The sequence below is a fragment of the Mustela putorius genome, unplaced genomic scaffold (genome assembly GCF_011764305.1).
Source record: "Mustela putorius furo isolate JIRA1106 unplaced genomic scaffold, ASM1176430v1.1 tig00003870_pilon_pilon_pilon, whole genome shotgun sequence".
Taxonomy (NCBI): Eukaryota; Metazoa; Chordata; class Mammalia; order Carnivora; family Mustelidae; genus Mustela; species Mustela putorius.
The window spans coordinates 4,739,723-4,761,454 of NW_025422022.1; the positions used below are offsets into that span (position 1 = coordinate 4,739,723).

Genomic DNA, 21,732 nt, shown 5'->3' on the forward strand with positions numbered 1-21,732 from the left:
CCTTTGAGCCTTCAGAAGTGCTGGCTTTGTGCCAGGCTTCCTTGGACCCTCACCCCGTGCACCCCTACGGGAAGAGCACGTTCGTCCCAGTGCACGTTTCCGCCCCAGCGCAGGGTTCTGTAGTTCTCTTGGGAGAAATCAGTGAGAAGGCAGGATGTGAAGGATGCAGCGTCTTCGCACAAGGGCACCGGTTACAAGAGAACTGATGCCCGGTGCCCGGTCCCATCGTCACAGGCACGCTGTGGGACGCGTGCATCCGCCCTCGATTTGCGACTTTAAAATTTTATCTTTTGTCTTTGGAAGACTAGTGGTGGATCTGGGTATGCGTAGGGACATCATTCATTGTCACTCGGGTCCTTGGAGAGTTGAAAGGACAGGGCCCTCAGCTAAGGAAGGAGAGGATCCCCTTGATAGGCTGGAGCTGGCTTCTTCCCGCCCTTGCCCTTGTCTGTGGGCCTGTGACAGCCAGCGGCGGAGGCTGAGCCGCAGCTGGCGGGGTCGGGTCTCTCTGTGGCTTCAAACCAGCATAGGTCCCCGTGCCTGTGAGAACTGGGCTTCTCCTCCAGGCCAGCCCACGTCAAACCTGGGGCCCCTCTGCTGTGTGATTTTGTTTATTTCTGCAGAAGGGACAGCAAGGACCATGCGTAAAGTGTATATATTGGTGGTGGTGGTGTGTCCCTGTGTTGGTGTGTGTCCCTCCAGCCCCAGGGGCCGCAGTGGAAACTCGGCTCATCCCCCCTGCATGCTGCTGGGAGGCATTTCCCTCCCCTGACACCCCCACCCCAGGCCTCTCCTATCTGAGCTTCACACCTACCCATACCCTTTCCATGACACCGCAGGCAGTGCTAAGAGAGGCGGGGGTGGGGGGCAGATAAGCTGGAGGCAGCTGCTTCACCCCTTTGCTATTAGGACAGCCCTGACTTCATGCCCCAAGACCATCCCTCCTGCCTTCCCACACACCCCTAACCCAACTGCAGAGCCCTGGGCCCCGGAACAGGAGCCACCATGACGAAGCCAGCTCTGTGGGAGGCTGGGATGTCACTGGGGGCCGGGGGTGGGGGGCGAGGCATGGTAAGATCTCCAGGACTCTACATGAAGTTCTCTTTCTGCTAGAAGCATTTTGTAACATGTGCTGGGATTCAGGTGTTTTCTGGGTGAAACAGGCTCTGGTGGACTGTCTTGGGGTCCGGAAACACTGTTTCTATGAGCAGAATGATTTGGAGCTCATGCATACACAGGTGTGTGTGTGTGTAAGTTGAGGACAAGCCAAATGTCCCCGGTAGTATTCATCCCTGTGTTTGATTTGTAACCTCACCTTGTCTTCGCAGAGTTTTTCCCGCTGATGAATTGTTTCCCTTCGAGTGATTAACATTATAGGCGATGTAAAAAAAAAAATTTTTTTTTTTTTTTTTTTTTAAAGAAGAGTTCTGTTGGCATCTGTAAACCCCATGGCTGGCATTCACTAGTTGAACGCTTTCCCCCAAAAGCACTGATCTTAACTGACGGTGAAGTTCTCCATGTGGGAAAGCTGCCCTCCTCTTGTATTCCCTCAGTATCGGAAAGCAATCTCTTGCGTTTTTAAGATTTCCCTCTGGCACACTCTTAGGTTCACAGGCAAGATGCAATCGCCCTCCAGCGCTCCGCGGTCCCACGACTTCTAAAGGGAGGTCCTGCTCCTTCGGCGTGTCCTGCAGTGGTGCCGCCCGTGGGTCCCTGGAGTGGCTGGCATCCGGGGCGTGCTGGAGAGATCCCACAAGCCCAGAGGGGAGGGGAAAGCAGTGGGGCCCACCTGACCCATAGCCACGGTCTTCATGAAGACTGACAAGCCCAAGTGAGGTTAGCAAACACCCCTAGGTCAGGGCCCTCAGGGAGCAGTGTCGCCCACAGATGAACAATGATCTCCATTGTCCTTGAAGAGCTCTTTAGAAACAGTTGCAAAGTGTTCTTCCCCGGGCCTTGGGAAGGCTGGTCGAACCGGAGTGTCTCTGGCTGACAAAGCCTGGCCAACATTTCTGGGTGATGGTTTTCCACACTGGTTTTATTTAAAGTCTGCCAACAGGTGCCGAGTGGGAGATGGGAAGCAGCATTTTTCTGTGGTGTTTCATTTTCTTTCTTGTAACCATCCCTGCGCTGTGCTTCTGGTTTCAAAGCAGGTTTTTATCCCCCCTCCCCCCCACCACTTTGGAGCAGCTTATGAGATGACATTCTGCAGCTTTTCAGAAGTGAAATAGGAACACACTGATTGAATCCCAGGAATGGAGAGGCGTGAAGTCGTGGCTCTGGGCCTCATTCAGATTTTATTAGGAGGCTCTGAGGGCATGTGCAGGCCAGGATGGCATGTGCTTCTCTTCTGAGCTGTGGCCCCAGGACCAGGGATGGGGGCAGGGGTGTGGGGTGGTGCAGGGAAGCAGGTGGTACAGGACAGAGGGCGACCAGAAAGAATGCACATTTCTTCTGTGCGTCTCCAGATGAAACAGAAACAGTGGAGACTATGGTAAAGTTCTTAAGAATGAAGAGAGAGAGAGCACGTCCTTTCGAAATTCATTTTCCCTGCGTTTTCACGTTGGCTCCCATGGCCAGGAAATGGGCTATTCCTGATGGTTTTTGTTCCGAGCCGTAGGATCTCGTGGTTAAGTTTGGAGTAGCCCCTCGTAGCTTTCCAAGCATTTTCTTCTCCGTCGCTGACTGTAACTCTAAGAATCCCCATGTTACAGATAGGGGAGCAGTCAGGGGCCCAGGGAAGGTTGGGGAAGAGCTCTCCCAGGCCTGGGAGATTTGAGGACAGATTTGAGGACCTGTCACTTAATTCTCACTATATAAGTAAGGAGGTCATGGAGGGAGCGATTCCTGTCTCAGGCCTGTTTGGGAAGTTGCCCAGCAGGCAATCAGAATACAGAAGAAATAAGTTGTCCAAGATCGCCACAACCTCCGCTTCCCTCCCGCCGTCTCTGGTCCCTGAGCCCATCCCACACCGCTCCCCGGCTGCCTTCCAGGGGGCACACACAGCTTGTGGCTGGTGCGGTTAATGCAGCCGTGTGTTTACGGAGCACCTACTATGAGTGAAATTCTCCTGGGTGCCAGAAACGGGAGGGGTTTGGAGATGAACAAGAGGATGGAGGGGACAGACATGTCCGAGAGAAGTGAAGGAAACCGTGTCAGTAGGAACTCGCGGCTGAGACAGCTGCCATCAGCTCTCACTGCCGTATCTTGAGATGCTGTCCTCCCTCTCAGAACACCGACTTGTGACACCCCTCACCCCGAGTCGTCTTACTAGCCCGCCGGCTGTGCACCAGTGGAGTAGACTTGGGGATGGTGTTCCGAAAGGTCTCTAGGGTACAAGAGAAAAAGAAGAGGAACTTTCCTTATCGGGACACCAGGGTGGCTCAGTGGGTTAAGCCTCTGCCTTCGGTTCAGGTCATGATCTCAGGGTCTGGGGATTGAGCCCCGCGTCGGGCTCTCTGCTCAGCGGGGAGCCTGCTTCTCTGTCTGCCTGCCTCTCCCCCTCCCTGCTTGTGCTCTCTCTCAAATAAAATCTTAAACGAACAAACGCAGTGTAAAACTGCAAATAAAGATGTTCATGCAGTGACTCGGACGTGGATCTGCTCTCAGTGCCCTGAGAGTCCAGTGTAAGTCCTCGGGGAGTGAACCCGCCGTCACTTACTGTTACTCCCAGTCGCTCTGTCCCCAGGGACTGCAGCAACACAGAATTAGTGAATAGGAAACTGTCGTTCCTAGAGGAAACAGGGTTACTGTCTTGGGAACCCCTGCTACATTGTCATCACCTAATCAACACAGACTCTGGTTTTACATTTGTTTCTGTTTAAAGAAATCTTAGTTGATGAATGGCATGGACCGGAGAACAGTGAAGTCCCGCCCCCTGGCACCGCAACTCGCTTGAACAGAGCTCGTGTGACACACGCACTTCTACCAGTCGCATATCGCAGCTCCTCGCGCTCACGCACGGGGTTCGGCGCTCTGCTTGGAGCGGTCTCAAACCATGGTCTCACCGGCAGAAAGCACAGAAAGGCTGGAACTATGGCCCTAAGTAGACTGTAGAAGGGACACTGGTTTGTAGTAGGAGCTGTGGCGAGGCGGCGGGCTGCGTGGCCTCCTTCAGCCGCGGCCGGGGATGCGCGCGTCGGGTGACAGCATTCCCTGCTTTGCTGTGCGTGTCCTTGGATGCGGGGCAGGCACGGTCTGGGGGTAGCAAGTCAGCAAATGGACGGGTACAGAATCTGCCCGTAATGAGGCTCAGCTGTGTGTGTTTTAGGGTTAGGTAAAATAGTTCACATCCACGTGGCTTCTTTTTAATGCACGCCTCACCCAAGCCCGTTCCCTGACTTTATCGGCGAGCCCCTCCCCCACGAGGTGCAGTAACCCTGCTGTCTTCACCGGGACAGCGGAGCAAGGGGCCGGGGCCAGCCCCCTGGTGTGGCTGATCGATCACACACTCACCCTCATTGACTCTTACTAGCGCTGTCTGTGTCCGAGGTTGTCAGAATGAATGAGCTCAGGTATTGGTTGTGACTCTGTGGCATTCAGGACAGGACAGCACCTGACACCAATAAAGATGAGTTTCAGACACTCTGCAGGGGGCATCTGGGTGGCTCAGTCGGTAAAGCGGCTGCCTTTGGCTCAGGTCATGATCCGGGGGTCCTGGGATCGAGTCCGGCATCTGGCTCCCTGCTCAGTGGGGAGTCTACTCTGTCTTCCTCTGCCTGCTGCTCTCCCTGCTTGTGCTCACTCTCTGTCAAATAAATAAATAAAAATCTTTAAAAATAAATAAATAAACAAAATCCTCTTCAAATGTCCTACACAAAATGTCCGTAGTCAGTGCTCACTCTTAATTTGGAAAGAGCAAGTGCAGACCTCAGGGGCAAGGTGCCCACGAAGGGCAGCCCTCAGATGAGTCTGCCTTCGACTTCATCACCTCCTCTTGTTCTCACCTTCCACGGAAGGCACAGACCAGCTGCCATTTCTTGCAGCTTCCCAAACCTCACCTTCCTCTGGCCAAGCCAGGACAGAGGGGAAAAGGCAGGGAGAGAGAAAATTGGAACCATCTCCAGTTCACAACAGGCCATGCCAAATGAGGCCAGAGCCTTGACCACCCAGCACGCCGAGTGTGGCTCGCTCTGCCTGCACCTTAATGCAGCTGCCTTCCTCCCACCCCCGACCCCGGCCGCCTTTCTCCCAGAGGTCTGACTGTCCCATGAGTTTGCTGGGGAAACAGGCTCCTTCCTTCACCCATGCCTGAGTGAGACTCAGTGTTGAGGGCTTCTCTCTTTTGTAAACTGGACCCCCCTATCCACATCTGCCACAAATAGTGCTTTGGGTGTTGTGGAAGCTTCGAAAAACAGACGGGGAATCAGCCCTCTCTCATTAGCTATTTGTAATTAGATGTTTCTCTTCCTCCCATTTTTTATTTATTTATTTGGGGGGGGGGTGTTACTCTCTTTTACAGGTATTAGGGGGTCATGTTAAACATATGCGCAGATAGCACAGTGTGATGACCCTTCCTTCCCCCAGTTTCAGCAATTCCCTGCCCGTCACGATTCATCTCTTCCCCCATCCCCGACAACTTCAGAACAAGCCCTGGGCATCACATTTCACTTAGTAGTATCTCATCACGTATCTGTAAAGGGAAGGGACTTAAAACACACACACACACACACACACAACCAAAATATTACAACTTTAAAAGTAACAGCAATTTCTGTCGCCCACTGTCTGGTCAGCGTCAAATGTCCCCAGTCCAGACGTTTCTCTCCAGGTTGGGGGATGGCTTCCAGCTGACCGCTGGGGTGGTGACAAGGAGTGTACAGTTGAACTTTAAGTCTAGGGAGACTGCAGTCCACGTGGTGGAAGAGAGCAGCGTTGTTTCCATGGCAGCAGGACAGGACAGAGCTGCCATGGGGCCTCGGGGTCACAGCCCCTCCACACGGGCCATGTGGCCCTTGATGAGACCGTCATCTGGGCAGCTGCAGCCAGGCTGCTGCCCTCCTTCAGTTCCTCACGGCGTAGCCCTCTGGGTACTTTGGCCAGGGTTCCCTGTAGTTGGGGGGCCACCCTGAACCTGAGCATGGGCCATGTGCCTATGACGAGTTCCCGGGGATCAGGGCCAGGGAGTGAGGAGGAAGTGGCACCGTGTGGGCCCACAGCTGTGAGAAGTGTCGGTACCTAAAGACAGCCCCGGTTCACTGTGGCTCTGCTTTCCCTCGAGCCTTCATCACACCGGGTTCCCATGAGCCACTCAAAACACAAGAGTCATCCTGAAGGAACCCGGGATTCTAAATTTAATGGAATGATGATAGGAATCTGATAGTAAGATGCGGCCGGGGTGGCCCCGGAGATGGGAGAGGCGGACACACAGTAGGACCTCGCTTGCCATGGCCGGCCACGGTGTGATAGGACAGCGGACCCGCACATACTTGGCACCTCTTTCTTTCAGCACGAGAGGAGAGGAGCTCAGCTGCTTCCCGGGTGATTTACTGTCTCTTTATTAACAGAGAAGAATTTCAGAGCAAAGGAAGTTCCTGCTAAAGTCTGTGTGGTGTAAACTCGGTCGAGCGATGTCGCATGTGCCTTCCTGTGGAGCACTGACAACACCTGCTTTAGGGGCTTTGTGAGAGACAAATGCATGTGTACACACAAATACTTGGAAAGGTGCTAGGCCCATAGCCCCGTCCACCAGAACTTTCTGTGGTCATAGAAACACACAAGTGTGTTAGGTCAGCGCTACCTGAGGCCACTGTTGAAGTGAGAGTAATGTGATTGAGGAAATTTTAATTAATTTAAGTAGTCACGTGTGGTTGCGGTGGCTACTATATTCGGTACGGGTCTAGGGGTGGTTGATGATCGGGCTGTTGTCAGGGTGGTTCTCAGTGAAGACTCAGATGGTGACACGAGTGTGGAGAGTGGAGGAAGTGTCATAAAATGCGTTTGGGGCCACCTGGCTGGCTCAGGTCAGTTCAGCATGAGACTCTGAATTTCGGCTCAGGTCATGATCTCAAGATTGTGAGATCGGGCCCTGCATCAGGCTCCATCCATGCTGGGCATGGAAGATTTTCTCTCTTTCGGGGCACCTGGGTGGGTTAAGCCTCTGCCTTCAGCTCAGCTCATGGTCTCAGGGTCCTGGGCTCAAGCCCCGTATCAGGCTTTCTGCTCAGCGGGGAGCCTGCTTCCCCCTCTCTCTCTGCCTGCCTCTGCCTGCTTATGGTCTCTCTCTCTGTCAAGTAAATAAATACAATCTTAAAAAAAAAAAGATTTTCTCTTTTTCCTCTTTCTCTGCCCCCCCCAACTTCCCTCTGTCTCTGTCTCTCTCCCTGTCCCCCCTTCCCCTCTAAAAAAATAAAAGTAAACAATACTAATAAAGTACGTTTGTTTCACATCTGTGTGGCCCAGGACGCTTAAGGTGTAGGTCATCTCTGAAGTGGAGGGTACTCACCTTTAGAGGGACTGCATCGTGGGAGTCTTTCAGGGAAAAGGCGACAGCATCCTAACAGGTGTGGGCAGGAGGACGAACGAGGCTCATATTTTATCTTTGCTCCATACTTGGCTGTGTGACCTCGGCCTCGTTATGTAAGGTTTTTAAGAACCTCAGTGTTATGGATACAATGAAAGTCAGGATACCCACCCGCGTATCAGGGCCGTGCTCCCTGCCCCTGCAGGATGCCTGGCTCCTAGTGTAGGAGCCACGATTGTCTTTCAGATAATGTTGGTGTTAATATCAGAATTGAATACGTAGTCACTGTTGCATGCTGTGAATTCACTTGGAAAATTTGATTATCATTTCATCCTGATCATTTCATCCCCATCAGAGACAGGGGTTTTTCTAGATTGTATGCAAATGTATGCTATTAGACTTTTAAATATTTATGATAATTAGAATCCATTGAGTCGAGGGAGGGAGCAAAGCCTTTCAAATGATCACTTTGTCAGCAGAAATTGGTCAAATACCTTTTTTGTTTTTTTTTTTTGTTTTGTTTTTTTTAGAGGAAGAGTTTTCTTGGTCCTAACCGTGAGCAGAGTAGCTCCTTGACATTGTATTATTTTTACTTCTGTTGAAATGAAGCAACAAAAAAATACCATAATACACTACTGGGCAAGTGGAGACTAGGACTTGGCTGCTCCCTCATATCCTGTCCCTCTTTTCTGCCAGATGTGACATTTGCTGCGTTACCTTTCGAACACACCGAGGATTGCTGCGCCACAACGCGCTCGTCCACAAACAACTTCCCAGGGACGCGATGGGAAGGCCTTTCATTCAGAACAACCCTTCCATTCCTGCTGGCTTCCATGACTTAGGTTTCACTGACTTCTCCTGTCGGAAGTTTCCTCGAATTTCTCAGGTATTTTGCTCGGCCTGTGGACCCAGCAGCCACCTCCGCGGCCGTGTCGTTGGACTAGCCCCCCCACCCCCAACCTTGATGCTTTCCTTCCTTAAAACGTTGTCAGTTGGGTTTTGTCTCTTTTTCTTTTTTTTATCACGACCTTTCTTCTTGAAATTCAGCTTGATCCTTTCAGTCTTCAGTGAGTGGGTCATTGAGCTGAGAAGGATAGGTGAGCTTTTATTTTGCATTGAATTTCTTATGAATTTGTATGTGTCTAGCTCACCTGTGCTTTTTGCCCATTCCTGGGGCATTTGGATTTAAAGTTGCAAATTGCTCACCACCCCTACCCCAGCCCTATCTGAACTGAATTTGTATTTTTAATATTTCTTTAATACCCATATTATAGGTATTTCTAGTGTTGAAGTTTCAATGAAAAATGTTTTGGATCATTAGTAACCGTACTTGTTCTCTGCCTATAAAACAGTGCTGAAATTACTTTGACACTTTTTAAAATAATTGAGGTAGAGGATATCAACAGGGCAACTCTCGAGGCACAGAAGCCTCAAGTTCAGTGAATTATTCCCTGTGTGTACACATAGATGCACATACCCGCATGTATGCACTCCCATAACGCTCCCCCAGATGGCGCTGCCCCGCGCCCCTTCCCCCAGCAATGCCCTTTCTCCCAGTCAGGAAGGTAGCCAGTTCTCCACTGGTGGTGGGAAGTACCCAGCCCATCCGTTTTCCAGGACACCGTTTCTAAGAAGAGGGTTAATCCCATCTTTGTGATGTTACTACTTAACCATATTTCATTGCTTCCCTGAGATACCCTAGAGACTGATGTCCTTCATGAAGCGAAATGATGCTTCAGGTGCTTTGGGGGTGTTCCTTACTCAGTCCGGAGCAGGCATTAGCAAGCAGGGGGAGGCCAGGGCTGGGGCCTGGGGCAGCTTACCCAACAGATACCTCCTGCATCTCAGGGTGGTGATTACGTTTAAATCCTCTTTATTCCCTTGCTGTTGCTGACCCGGCTTCCACGCAGGCCTGGTGTGAGACAAACCTGCGAAGGTGCATCAGTGATCAGCACCGTTTCGTCTGCGAGACCTGCGACAAGGCGTTCCCCATGCGCTCCTCCCTCGCCCTGCACAGGCAGACCCACGTCGCCGCGGACCAGGGACGGGAAAGGCTGCAGGCCAGGACCCTGCCCGGTGACGCCCCGGACCAGAAGGTCTTCCTGGCCTTCCTGGGCCTGCAGCACACCAAAGACGTCAGGCCTGCCCCCGCTGAGGAGCCATTGCCGGATGACAACCAAGCAATACAGCTCCAGACACTCAGATGTCAGCTACCTCAGGACCCCGGCTGCACCAGCATGCTGAGTCTATCTCCTTTCGAAGCTGCTTCCCTGGGCGGCTCTCTCACGGTCCTCCCGGCTACCAAGGAGAACATGAAGCACCTGTCCCTGCAGCCCTTCCAGAAGGGCTTCATCATCCAGCCTGACAGCAGCATCGTGGTCAGCCCATCTCCGGCGAGTCCGCCATCGAGCTGGCCGACATCCAGCAGATTCTGAAGATGGCAGCCTCCGCTCCCCCGCAGATCAGTCTTCCGCCTCTGTCCAAGGCCCCCGCCGCCCCTCTGCAGGCCATCTTCAAACACATGCCCCCTCTGAAGCCAAAGCCCCTGGTCACCCCGCGGACGGTGGTGGCCACGTCCACGCCCCCACCTCTCCTCAATGCCCAGCAGGCCTCCCCCGGCTGCATCAGCCCCAGCCTCCCCCCGCCACCCCTGAAGCTCCTCAAAAGCCCCATGGAGGCAGCTTCCAGTGCCCACCTGCTGCCGTCCCAGGCGGGAGCCCAGCCAGACACCGCGGCGCAGCTCTTCCTGCAGCAGCCACGGGCGGACCTGCCGGGCCAGGCCGAGATGAAGACGCAGCTGGAACAAGACAGCATCATCGAGGCCCTGCTGCCCCTGAGCATGGAGGCCAAGATCAAGCAGGAGATAACGGAGGGGGACCTCAAGGCCATCATGACGGGGCCCGGTGGCAAGAAGACGCCAGCCATGCGCAAGGTGCTCTACCCCTGCCGCTTCTGCAACCAGGTGTTCGCCTTCTCCGGGGTGCTGCGGGCGCACGTGCGCTCCCACCTGGGCATCTCGCCGTACCAGTGCAACATCTGCGACTACATCGCCGCCGACAAGGCCGCGCTCATCCGCCACCTGCGCACGCACAGCGGCGAGCGGCCCTACATCTGCAAGATCTGCCACTACCCCTTCACCGTCAAGGCCAACTGCGAGCGGCACCTGCGCAAGAAGCACCTCAAGGCCACGCGCAAGGACATCGAGAAGAACATCGAGTACGTGACCAGCAGCGCCGCGGAGATGGTGGATGCCTTCTGCGCCCCGGACACGGTGTGCCGGCTGTGCGGCGAGGACCTGAAGCACTACCGCGCGCTGCGGATCCACATGCGCACACACTGCGGCCGCGGCCTGGGCGGCTGCCCCAAGGGCCGCAAGCCCTTTGAGTGCAAGGAGTGCAGTGCCGCCTTCTCAGCCAAGCGCAACTGCGTCCACCACATCCTCAAGCAGCACCTGCACGTGCCCGAGCACGACATCGAGAGCTACGTCCTGGCGGCCGATGGCCTGAGCCATGCTGACGCGGCTGCCGAGGCCGCGGGGAGGATGGAGGACGGTGGCGGGACCTTCGGCGACCGGAAGCCCCTGGCTGCCTTCCTGGAGCCGCAGAACGGCTTTCTTCACGGGGCGCCGCAGCCGCTGCCACCCCACATCTCCGTCAAGCTGGAGCCCGCCGGCAACTTCCCGGTGGACTTCAACGAGCCCCTGGACTTTTCCCAGAAGGGCCTGGCCTTGGTCCAGGTGAAGCAGGAGAACATCGCTGGCTTCCTGAGCCCCTCCTCCTCGGCACCCTATGACTGCTCCCTGGAGCCCATCGACCTGTCCATCCCCAAGAACTTCAGGAAAGGAGACAAGGATACCACCGCTCCCGGGGAAGCCAAGAAGCCAGAGCAGGAACCAGGGAACGGGGAGCAGCCCACTCCCTGTCCTCCACCATGCCCTACCCTGCCAGTGACCTTGGGGCCCAGTGGGATCCTGGAAAAGCCCGGGGCCTCTGCAGCCAGCATTCTGGAAGCCCACGCTCAGCCCTTGCAGGGCTCAGTTCAGCTTGCTGTCCCCATCTACTCCTCCGCTCTGGTCAACAGCCCCCCCATCTTGGGCAGTTCCACGCTCATCAGCAGCCCTGCACTGCTGCGGCCGCTGCGCCCCAAGCCCCCACTGCTCTTGCCAAAGCCCCCTGTGACAGAAGAGCTGCCCCCGCTGGCCTCCATCGCCCAGATCATCTCATCGGTGTCCTCAGCCCCCACTTTGCTGAAAGCGAAGGTGGCCGACCTGGGGCCCACGAGCACGGGCAGTAACAGCACAGCCCCAGACGGCTTGGGGAGCACTGTCCCCAGAGCTGCCGCTGCCCCCGCCAACACCACCAGCCCAAAAGAATCCAGCGACCCATCCCCTCCTGCCAACAGCCCGGAGGCGGCCTCACCCACGGAGCAGGGGCCAGTGGGCTTGTCCAAGAAGAGGGGTCGGAAAAAGAGCATGAGGAGCCGGCCCCGCTCCAGCAGCGGCGGGGTGGACCTGGACTCCAGCGGGGAATTTGCCAGCATCGAGAAGATGCTGGCCACAACGGATACCAACAAGTTCAGTCCGTTTCTACAGACCGCAGAGGACGATTCTCAGGATGAGGTGGCCGGAGCCCCCGCAGACCCCCACGGGCCCAGTGACGAGGAACAGGGCAGCCCTCCTGAAGACAAGCTGCTGAGGGCCAAGCGGAACTCCTACGCCAACTGCCTGCAGAAGATCAACTGTCCCCACTGCCCCCGGGTCTTCCCCTGGGCCAGCTCCCTCCAGAGGCACATGCTCACACACACTGGTAAGAGGGCACGCCAGGCCAGGAGCACTACTGCCCAGAGGGGAGGCTGTAGCCTGGCTGGCCTGGGAGAGGGGGACACGGGAGGGGGGCAGGCTCAGAAGCATGGGACCCTTTCCCCACAACCCCATTTCTAGCTTCTCCCTCAGTCTCGGAAGCAGGGGGCTTGCCTGGTGGTGCTGAGAGTTCTTCCCTTTGTGCCCTTGTCACCAGAATCACCTGTCCCCACTGTCTCAGCCTCCGAAGGGCTGCTGGTGAAGGCAGGCATTGCACATCGGTGTTTGGGGATGAAAATGGTCCTGGGCCCGTTGGATCACTGACGTTCACCCGCCTCTTCCCTTAAAGCAGGGTGTAGCGGGATTACCCAGTGACCCACAGGAGCCAGTGAGGGAGAAGTAGAAGTTGGTGTTAAGGGATCAGCCACGGTGGCCTCGCTGCTTTGGCGGCAAAAACTGCTTATCTATTCTGCAGAGCAGCTTTGAACACTGAAAGTTCCATGAAGTTCGTTTGACTCCATATATTCTTAAAGGGAATACTGTAGGTTTCAGAGTTCTTTTTCATTTCACTAAGGCAATCCCGCCTTCCCAATTATGGGGAAGATCGGTGACAAATAGTGATAGGTTTTTTTTCAAATTTTATTTATACTAAAATCATCAGCTGTTCTTGGAGAAACAGCCAATGTTCAGACGTGGATTGCCGGAAGTATTTTTCAAATGTTAGTTTCTATATGTTGATTTTTTAAGAGAGCTTGAAGAGGATACATTTTAAGTAATACTTAAAATGTACTGTTCCAGGTGTTTGGAATAGTCACATGACCATACACTCTCCTCTTAATTCTGATTTATTGAATATTTATACAGGGTTTATATCCTTGAACTGAAGGTAAATTGGGTGAGGTCCTTAGTCTTTTGGAGATTACCACATGAATACTAATGTGTAGGACCTGAAACCCAAGAGAGAATTGTATGATACAGGTTTGCCAGATAAAATACTGGATGCCAGTTAACTTTAAATTTCAGATAAAATGCAAATAATTTTTAGGGTAGGTATTTTTCTCTGCAGTATTGGAGATAGACTAAATACTGAATTGTCATTTATCTGAAATTGAGACTGGAGTGTTTTTAGTTGCTAAATCTGGCAACCGTAGTCAGTTACAGGGCGGACCTAGTCAGTTACAAGGGTTACAAGGCAGATACTGGGAATGAGGTGTGAGCCACGCTCAGTCCCCAAGTGCAAAGGCTTCATTCAGAAGTGGGGGTGTTCATCTCAGAAGCTTCCAAGAAGCCCATAGCAGGCTATTTCTACTAATGAGGGAGGGAGGTCGCCGAGCAGTCCCTGAGAACCGGGGAGGGGAGAGCAAGTGGCGGCGGGGGTCTCTCTGGTCTGGTGGGGCCTCAAATCCAGGACTCTGGTGGCAGCAAGCCAGAAGTGCCTGTCCACAAAAGACTCCACTCTTAAACGGAATTTCTAGATTGGGGAAGTGTATGCTGCATTTTCAGACTGTCCTTTTCATTTGAAACCCTGTAAGCCTGACAAAGTCAAGTCACAGTTCCCCGAAGGAAGCGGTTCAGAAAAGAAAATGCGTGGTAAACAGGCGGTGCCCCTTTCTGGGGGGACCTTGTTTGTCACCTGTAGAGCCTTTGGAGAAGTGAGTAATGGTGTTACCACTCTTCAGAAAGCAGATGGCTCAGTCTGACGGGGCATTTGGCTCTTGCCATGCCCAACCCTCTGCACGCCCTCCCCGCAGCTGGGAGTCCTGTGCTTAGCAGAAAGCGTGCACATTGTCCGTGGGTGAGGCCGCCTACTCCTGGACTTTGTCCTCCCAGCAAACCACCAGTCTCCCTAGGAGGACCGGAGCACCTGGCATTTCCTTCCCAGAGTTGTGTCCACATCTTGCACGTGTCTGCTGGAAGTTCCCACTTGTGAATGCAATCATTTCAGTCGCCTGGCTTTTGAATGCGTTTAACGTCTCGTAGCTTCTGAAAGCAGGCAAGGAACGTGGGAGGTTTGTTGAAGATGGAGTAGGTTGGGGTGGGCATACATGTCAGCGCATTCTGCCACTTCTTCCTAAGCAGTTCCTGAGCCCTTGGTGACAGGTTGATCTGTGACCCCCTGTCCAACCTTTTCTTATTTCCATGTCTTCCTGCTGCGGGTTTCTGACTTTGACTTGAGGGGAGCACTCAGGGTTGGTAGAGAGACCTTCCAGAGCTAGTCTTCATGACTGTCCCATGAGGGCGATGTTGTCCACGTATTGAAGCAAGGAGATGAAGGCTGGGTGACACTGAGTAACAGTGCGTAGTCCTTTGCTGGGTCACGAGTTGGTTGAGCCCGAGTTCAAAGCCAGGGTCACGTTCCCTGCAGCTGCCCCACAGTCAGGGAGTGTGGCTGCTGCTTTTCTGTTAGCAGGTACACAGGGCATGTGTCTCCTGCTCTCACGACCTGTCCTGACATGGTCCAGTGCAGAAGGCTGGCGGGGGGGTGGAGAGGAGATGAACATGGAAAAAGCCCCAAATCTTAGCAGTCAGCCCTGATGGTGGCCTCGGGATGGTATTAGCCGCACGCATAGATGCTGTCTCAGCTGGTGCCCCCTGGGCTTCGAGAACTGCCTTTGCTGTCCTCCTGCTTCAGATATCACGGACAGCCTCGGGATCACCTCCATTAAATAATTTTATAGAGCACTTGGCCATGCCTGGTGCTGTGTTAGAATGTTTCCATCCTCGAGTGTCACGTCTGGACGCAGCCTGGGAAACCATCTGACCTACCCACGCTTCCCACAGACTGGTAGAGGCTCTGCTGTTGAAGAATCCCTTAGCTGTGCTTGGGTCCCTGGCTGGCTGGGACGCATTCCTTCCAGAAACCTTGGAATAAGCCCGGAGGCCCATGTGTTACACGCCTGGGAGTTAAACAAGCTTCGGCCCTGTAAACAAAAAGCGTTTTACAGGGAAAAGGCCGCCTTTTTCTCTTTCTTTTTCTTTTTTTTTTTTTTTTTTTTTTTTTGGCAGGGCGTGGGTATAGTGCTAAAGTCTAGCTGTGTTCCAGCCCGAAGCTTCGAGCAGCATCTGGGTTTAGATCACTGTTAGGCAAACCGCGTCTGTGTCTCAAGAGTCCCCTTCCTCCTGACCTCATAGCGGATGCACAGAAGGATCGTAACATCCGTCTGTTGTCTCCTAGACAGGCAGCTCTGAGGAGACCGGTGGGGTTGCTGCAGCCCAGGGGCCCATGGCTCAGGTTCTTGGGATCATGTCCGGGAGGAGGCTGGCATCTCCATCCTCTTTCATCGCCCGTGGTGAGCTCTCTCTGCGTGGCTGAGCTCCCTCATTGCGCTCTCTTCCTGGCCTATGTCCTAGTGAGCAAGGACGGTTCCTGGTTCCTTGGCTCCTCTGCCTGAACAGGGTTGCCCTTGGGGAGAGGACAGTCTACTGTCCCTCCCTTGTACCCCTCATTTCGGCCCCAGGCCCAGAGAGTACAGAAAATGCAGTCAGCCCGTTTCCGTTCCTCCTCACCCTCCTCCTCACCTTCCTCCTCACCCTCCTCCTCACCCTCCTCCTCACCTTCCTCCTCACCCTCCTCCTCACCCTCCTCCTCACCCTCCTCCTCACCCTCCTCCTCACCCTCCTCCTCACCCTCCTCCTCACCCTCCTCCTCACCCTCCTCCTCACCCTCCTCCTCACCTTCCTCCTCACCTTCCTCCTCACCCTCCTCCTCACCCTCCTCCTCCTCACCCTCCTCCTCACCCTCCTCCTCACCCTCCTCCCTCACCCTCCTCCTCACCCTCCTCCTCACCCTCCTCCTCACCCTCCTCCTCACCCTCCTCCTCACCCTCCTCCTCACCCTCCTCCTCACCCTCCTCCTCCTCTACTCCCCTTTCTCCCAAAGTGAAGGGCTCCGGACCCTGGGGTGGCTGAGCCTCCCGCCTCTCCCGCCCCCAGCTCTGACATCTTGGGATTGTCCTGCTTGGTTTTAGTGGCCCTTCTCTGCTAGCCTGCAGTCTTCTGCACCCGTCCTGCCCCCCACCCCGTGGCACATAGGCAGCCGGCGTCCAAGTGTGCAGACGTCTGTGTGGAAAGTGTTCTGGATACCAGTGCTATTTGGCTGCTTCCAGCTTTCTGGAGGGACGGCCTTGGCAGTCTTCGCCCAGCCAGCGAGCGAGAAGCCATCGGAAAGATGTCTGCCGGTGGGAAGCCGAGCGTCGCGCTTCCTCTCGCTGTTTGTTCTTCTGCTCCCGGTGGCCCCAGCGCCTGCCAGTATCAAGAAGTACAGGGTTTCTCTCTTCTCCTGCCTGCTCTCTGGAAGGGAAACTGTCCAGCTGGTGGTTTTCACGGCTCCTGTTGGAGGCGGAGGGGCGGCCGTAGGTGCAAAAGGACACTCCCCTGGCTATGGGTACATTTAGAAATAAACCCGTGCCAGAGCATGACCTGTGGCAGTGACCCACATAAATGAATTGTGTGTGATACTTTCCATGTAGATTGCCAGTCCCCACGTTTTGGGGAAACCTTTCCGATTAAGAAACACTGGAAGGACTCGTGTTTTCTCTGTGCCTGCATTCCAGAGAGCACACCGCTCTTTAAAATGTGAGACTTAGATGCCAGTCATACGTCCATGAAAAGAAACGAGTGAGTGAATGAGTGCATACGTGTCAGGCTTTTGCAGTGCGAGGGGATTTCTAAGGGGTTCCTGTTAGTTGTCACTTTGAGAACTCTTCTGAGTTCTGACATCATTGGGTTATGATCTGAATTTAGCACAAGAATCTGAATCTTTATCGCGGGGCGTGAGCCAGGCTGTCTGAACCCCGCTGTAAAATCACGGAGCGCACCATGCAGTGGCAAGGAGCACGGAACCAGTGGTTTTACTTAAAATCAAGAATCCTCTAGTTCCTCGGCAGCCCGGCTTCTGACTGGTCTTGCTCCCACCTGGGTCTCCCTCTCGTCTGGCCTGACTCAGAAGCTATGGTACTGGATCTTTGGACGATAAAGTGTTATTTTTTCATGCTTAAAATAAAGACCAAATAATTATGAAAGGTTATGTTTAATTTTTAGAGAAAAGCAAGAATAATTTGAAGTGTACACTGAAAAAAAAAAAAAACCCAAAACACAACCAGTCTTCATCCAAAAGTGTGACTTTTCTTCCCCCCCCCCAAATGTAATTTGTAAGACTTAGCAGAAAACACTCCCTGAGCTTCATGGAGGGCAACTTGAAAGCAGGCACTGGGTTCTCCACTTGCTCCTGTAGGTCCCCTGTGGAGTCCTTCAGAGGACAAGTGCCAGGCTTCTGGGTGTCTCCTTCCATGGGCTTCCATGGGCCGGTTCCAGGCATCTGTGTTTGTAAAAGGTTCCAGGGGTGATTTCGAAGCCTCACCCGAAAGGGTCTTGCCGCTTGGAAAGGAAGGGATGGCCCCATGGCCCCCCCCTTTGACGGTTCCTGATGCTGGAACTCCGCGGCAGGTGATGCTGGCAGTGCTGGGCTGCACACCAGCGTGCTCCGTGCGAATGGCGCCCCCTGGAGTTGTGTGGTGCACAGTGCTGCTTTCTTCCTCCCCCTTGTGCTGATAAGGCCCCGCCCCGGGCCCAGGCAGTCCGCTCACAGTGAGTACCGGGCTGGTCACCTGCACGCGATGTGGCACCCGTGGGTCGTCCTGGAAGCTGAAGGGCCCTGTGATTGGTGTTCCCGGGGGTTGTGCTGGCTGACTTTGCTGCCAGGTCGTGACTCGTGTTTGCGAGTGGCCATCTCAAGGTTACGAGGCTTGCGGGCCGCGCTGCCGCTCGGACGCTGTGTTTGTTAGTACACAGAACCTGTTCCCTGTAAGAGCAGAAACTGGGACCTTAGCACTTGGGGGAAACAGAAGAATCCAGTGATAGGGTGAATGATTTACTGCCGCCTTCTCTTTCCAGAACTTGGGCTCCCCCGATCCCTTGCCTTGGCTCCCACCAGCCCTTCTCCGCCTTCACTCCTCACCCCTGCTTTCCCTGCACCTCCAGCCACACAAGCACAGGACCAGCTACAGAGGAGGCGGGTCTGTGTTTTGACGTATTGTCTGTACAGTACAAAAGGAATCAAAATGGAAGGTTAAGACAGGCAGGGCAGAGCAGAGAACCCCTCTCTCAAGAGTTGCCCCATGGTGGGGTAGGGCTGAACCTAGGCCCTGCTCAGCCACGTCTCTGCAGGCAGGTGTGTGGCCCGGAGCCCCTCATCTCCTAACACAGACTCGGTCCTGTGTGGGTCACGAGGAACCTTTAATGGAAGGAGCAGGCCTCCTCCACCTTACCGCTGGGACTGCAGTGAGCTCGGGCAGAGGTCCCCGTAGGACTGTGTCAGCAAGTCAGACAGGAAAGCACGTTTCCCTGCTTTGGGGCCACTGCAGGCAGCCACATCCCCCTGGGCCGGGGAGAGGGGAATGGCTCCCAGGGACATCCCGGGCTTCCAGACACCAGTTGAATTTCCCAGCGTCAGAAGTCCTTGCCATGCCAGAAATGACCGAGAGGTGGCTTCTCTTTGTGACAGATCAGACGTGTTTCCTTGCTGTTCTCTCAAATCCCTTTCCTCTCTCTTTTTTGTTACTATTATTAAGATTTTGAATGGTAATACTGTTGTTTTAAACGTCTTGGTTTCATTGTTAATGTTTAGCATTTTGAAGACAAAACCTTCATTCCACTTAATTCAGGATAAGAGAAGATACCACTTGAGCTGTTACTATTACCAGTGGTTTTTTTTTTTTTTAGAGTGTGTGTGTGTGTGTGTGTGTGTGTGTGTGTGTTGAAAGGAAGGGGTGGACTGGGGATGGGGAACAAATGCCAGTTATCCCAGGAGAATGAATGGAAAGCGACTTTCCTTTTTCGTTGCAGTAGAAAGCCAGATAAATATATATTTTTTTTCCTGCTTCAGGTCAGAAACCCTTCCCTTGTCAAAAATGCGATGCCTTCTTTTCTACCAAATCTAACTGTGAACGCCACCAGTTGCGCAAACACGGAGTTACCAACTGTTCCCTGAGAAGAAACGGGCTTATCCCCCAGTCAAAAGAGAGTGATGTTGGACCCCATGATAGCACAGGTAGTGCTTCCGGGTGACGGAGAGAAGAGGGACAGAGGAGGGCCGCTCCCAGAGCTCTGGCAGCGTGGTAGCGAGCCCCAGCCGTGCAAGCGTCGGGGGCTGCCTTTCCCATTTCTCTGTAGGACTCGGCTGGCCGTCCCCAGCGGCGGGCCCCACGGAGGACTGGGAGCCGGCAGTAGGCGGGGGCCTGGGGAGACATGGACATGCCCCAGATCGCTTTCCTGGACCACTAGGGAAGATCTGTGGCCCTCCCAGCAGCCCCCCTGTTCCTGCCCTGGGGCCCCTCCGGAGGTGGGAGCTCAGCTTTGGGGGTGCAGCTCTAGCTCTCGGTAGGATCAAATTTAAAAAGGATATGAAACCCTACTGGCTTTGGGTGTTGTTTCCTCAAAGCCCAGCCTCTGCCGCATCCTACAGAGTGGGGGACGGGCTCCTGCTGCTGTCAGGGTATTCCAGGAAGTAGTGATGCCAGCCCTCCGCAGGGGAGGGGCGAGTGGGGAGGGGGTGTTTTTCTCTTCAGTAACTCTCCTCCCAGTAAAAAACTTTGTCTTGTTTGAAAAAGCACTCTGCATGTCCTTTCTTTAATCACATCTCTGCTTGACCTGAATCCGGGTATTATTCTCGTGTGCTGATATGTGCTTCCTTCCTCCAGCCCCTACAGAGCAATTAACGGCTGCTCAATGCGTCTCCTGGCACCTTTTTTTTTTTCCTTACAGCTTCTGTATTCACTCCTGTCCTCTATTCAGTACATTCCGGCATCTCCAAGTGCTAGGGTTCTGCGTCTCCCACCACCCCCCAAACAGATCAGAAAATCGGCTGCTGTGGGTTCCCTGTATACATGACTAGTTAGCTGGCTGTGGGTTCGTTACAGCTATGGATTCAGTTCTGCAGATCTCGAAAGCTTGACATTTCCCCATTTCTCGAGGCCAGAGTGGGTCTCCCCAGAGGCTTTGGTCCAGGGGGATCATTGTATCCTGTGCTTCTTTCCCTCAGATGTGGGTGAGGGTGGGGAGCTATGTTGTCTGGGGGCCCCCTCCTTTTTCCCCAGCCCCCTTGTCCTTATCTGAGTTCCAGGGGGAGAGGGACGCATCTGAATGGGTAGCATTTCCAGGAAGAGCAATTGATTCCAGACCCTCTGCTTTTCCGCCGTGCCTTCCCCCAAGCCCTTGTGAAACAAGCCAGTCCCTGAACTGCCAGGCCCTTTGGTTAAGATCAAACCCTCTGAGGGTGTAAAAATGTAAGCCAGTTTGCCACTTCCTCCCCCCAGCTTCCATTTCTACATAATTGGCCGGCATCTTTGGGTAAAGAAAGATACGGAACCTTGGAGCCCCGTGAGCCAGAGATCAACTGTTCCATCCCCAGGAAACCCACAGCGATCCTGGCGGAACTCGAATTTGCTGCAGACGATCGCTCTTAGTGTTTAACAGCTGGCTGCTGTAGTCACCTGGTAGCCCCAGACACTTCCTCGAAGCCTGGCTTAAGAAGCAGCTGTGTGATTTTACCCGTAGTGGTCCCAAAAGAGAGAAAGCAGTGGATAACTGAGGGCAAGGGGCACCCAGCGGAAGTTTCCCAGGGTGGCCGGCAAGTAAGTACCAAGTGATGAATGCTCATTTTGCATTCAGCTTCTTGAGCCTATGGAAGAGCCCAGAACCAGGCCTCCTGCCAACATCTGGGGGTGCGGGCAACTGTGGGAGCCTGCAGACACAAAAAGCTAATCAGAACATACATCTTAGCTTCAGTTCACCAGATTTTACATTGTGGGTGTATTTGTTTTTTAAATTTGCAGTTACATGAGTTCTGTTTTGCCAAACCCTGTCAGAGCTCCACCGCTGCCCGGTCCTGGACGTTATATAGGGTTTCTTTAAGGACAAAGCCTCTGGAAAAAGAAAATTCACTGAAAGCTGTAATGTGAAACCAATGAAGAGAAAATAAATGTTTGGTTTCGTTGTGGTCACAATTCATACATAGTAAGGAAGCAGGGGACAAAGAGGTCAGGGAGGTTCAGTGCTTTCAGGGAGAGTCGCACACCCAAGTGAGCATGGCAGGGGTGTGGGGTGAAGCTTGCTTTCAGGGCTCCCTCCCATAAAAGTGAGGCTTTAGAGGAAGACCATTTAAAAAGGGGGGGGGGGGGCAGGAAATGACCAAGGAAGTTCTTGAGGGGTATTTTAGGTTTATATGCCTAGCTTCGAGTCCCTAGACATGTTTTTATAATGTAAGTCTGACTTTTTTAATCATGTAAGTTCTTTAAAGAAAATACACCCTGGATTTCCCCCCCTCCACCCAGAGGAATGCCAGCAGTGCTACGAAGAGGCAGCTTGGGCTTAAAGGGGCACATTGGTCCTTGAACTAAAGCTCTCTGTTCACTTTCTCGTGGGCAGAGAGGTTCCCTGGCCCACTTTGTCTTTGGGGGTCCTTGTGGTTCTTCAG

The 21,732-nt window shown here is 53.8% G+C and overlaps 1 protein-coding gene across 1 annotated transcript in view; it reads left to right on the plus strand.

The window, feature by feature from the left end:
- Positions 1-21,732, plus strand: part of RREB1 (ras responsive element binding protein 1) — a 127,239-nt gene that overhangs the window by 97,194 nt on the left and 8,313 nt on the right. The window contains 3 exon segments of the mRNA XM_004753673.3: positions 8,159-8,348; positions 9,373-9,841; positions 9,844-12,267. Coding sequence (XP_004753730.2) covers positions 8,159-8,348; positions 9,373-9,841; positions 9,844-12,267 — 3,083 coding nt within the window.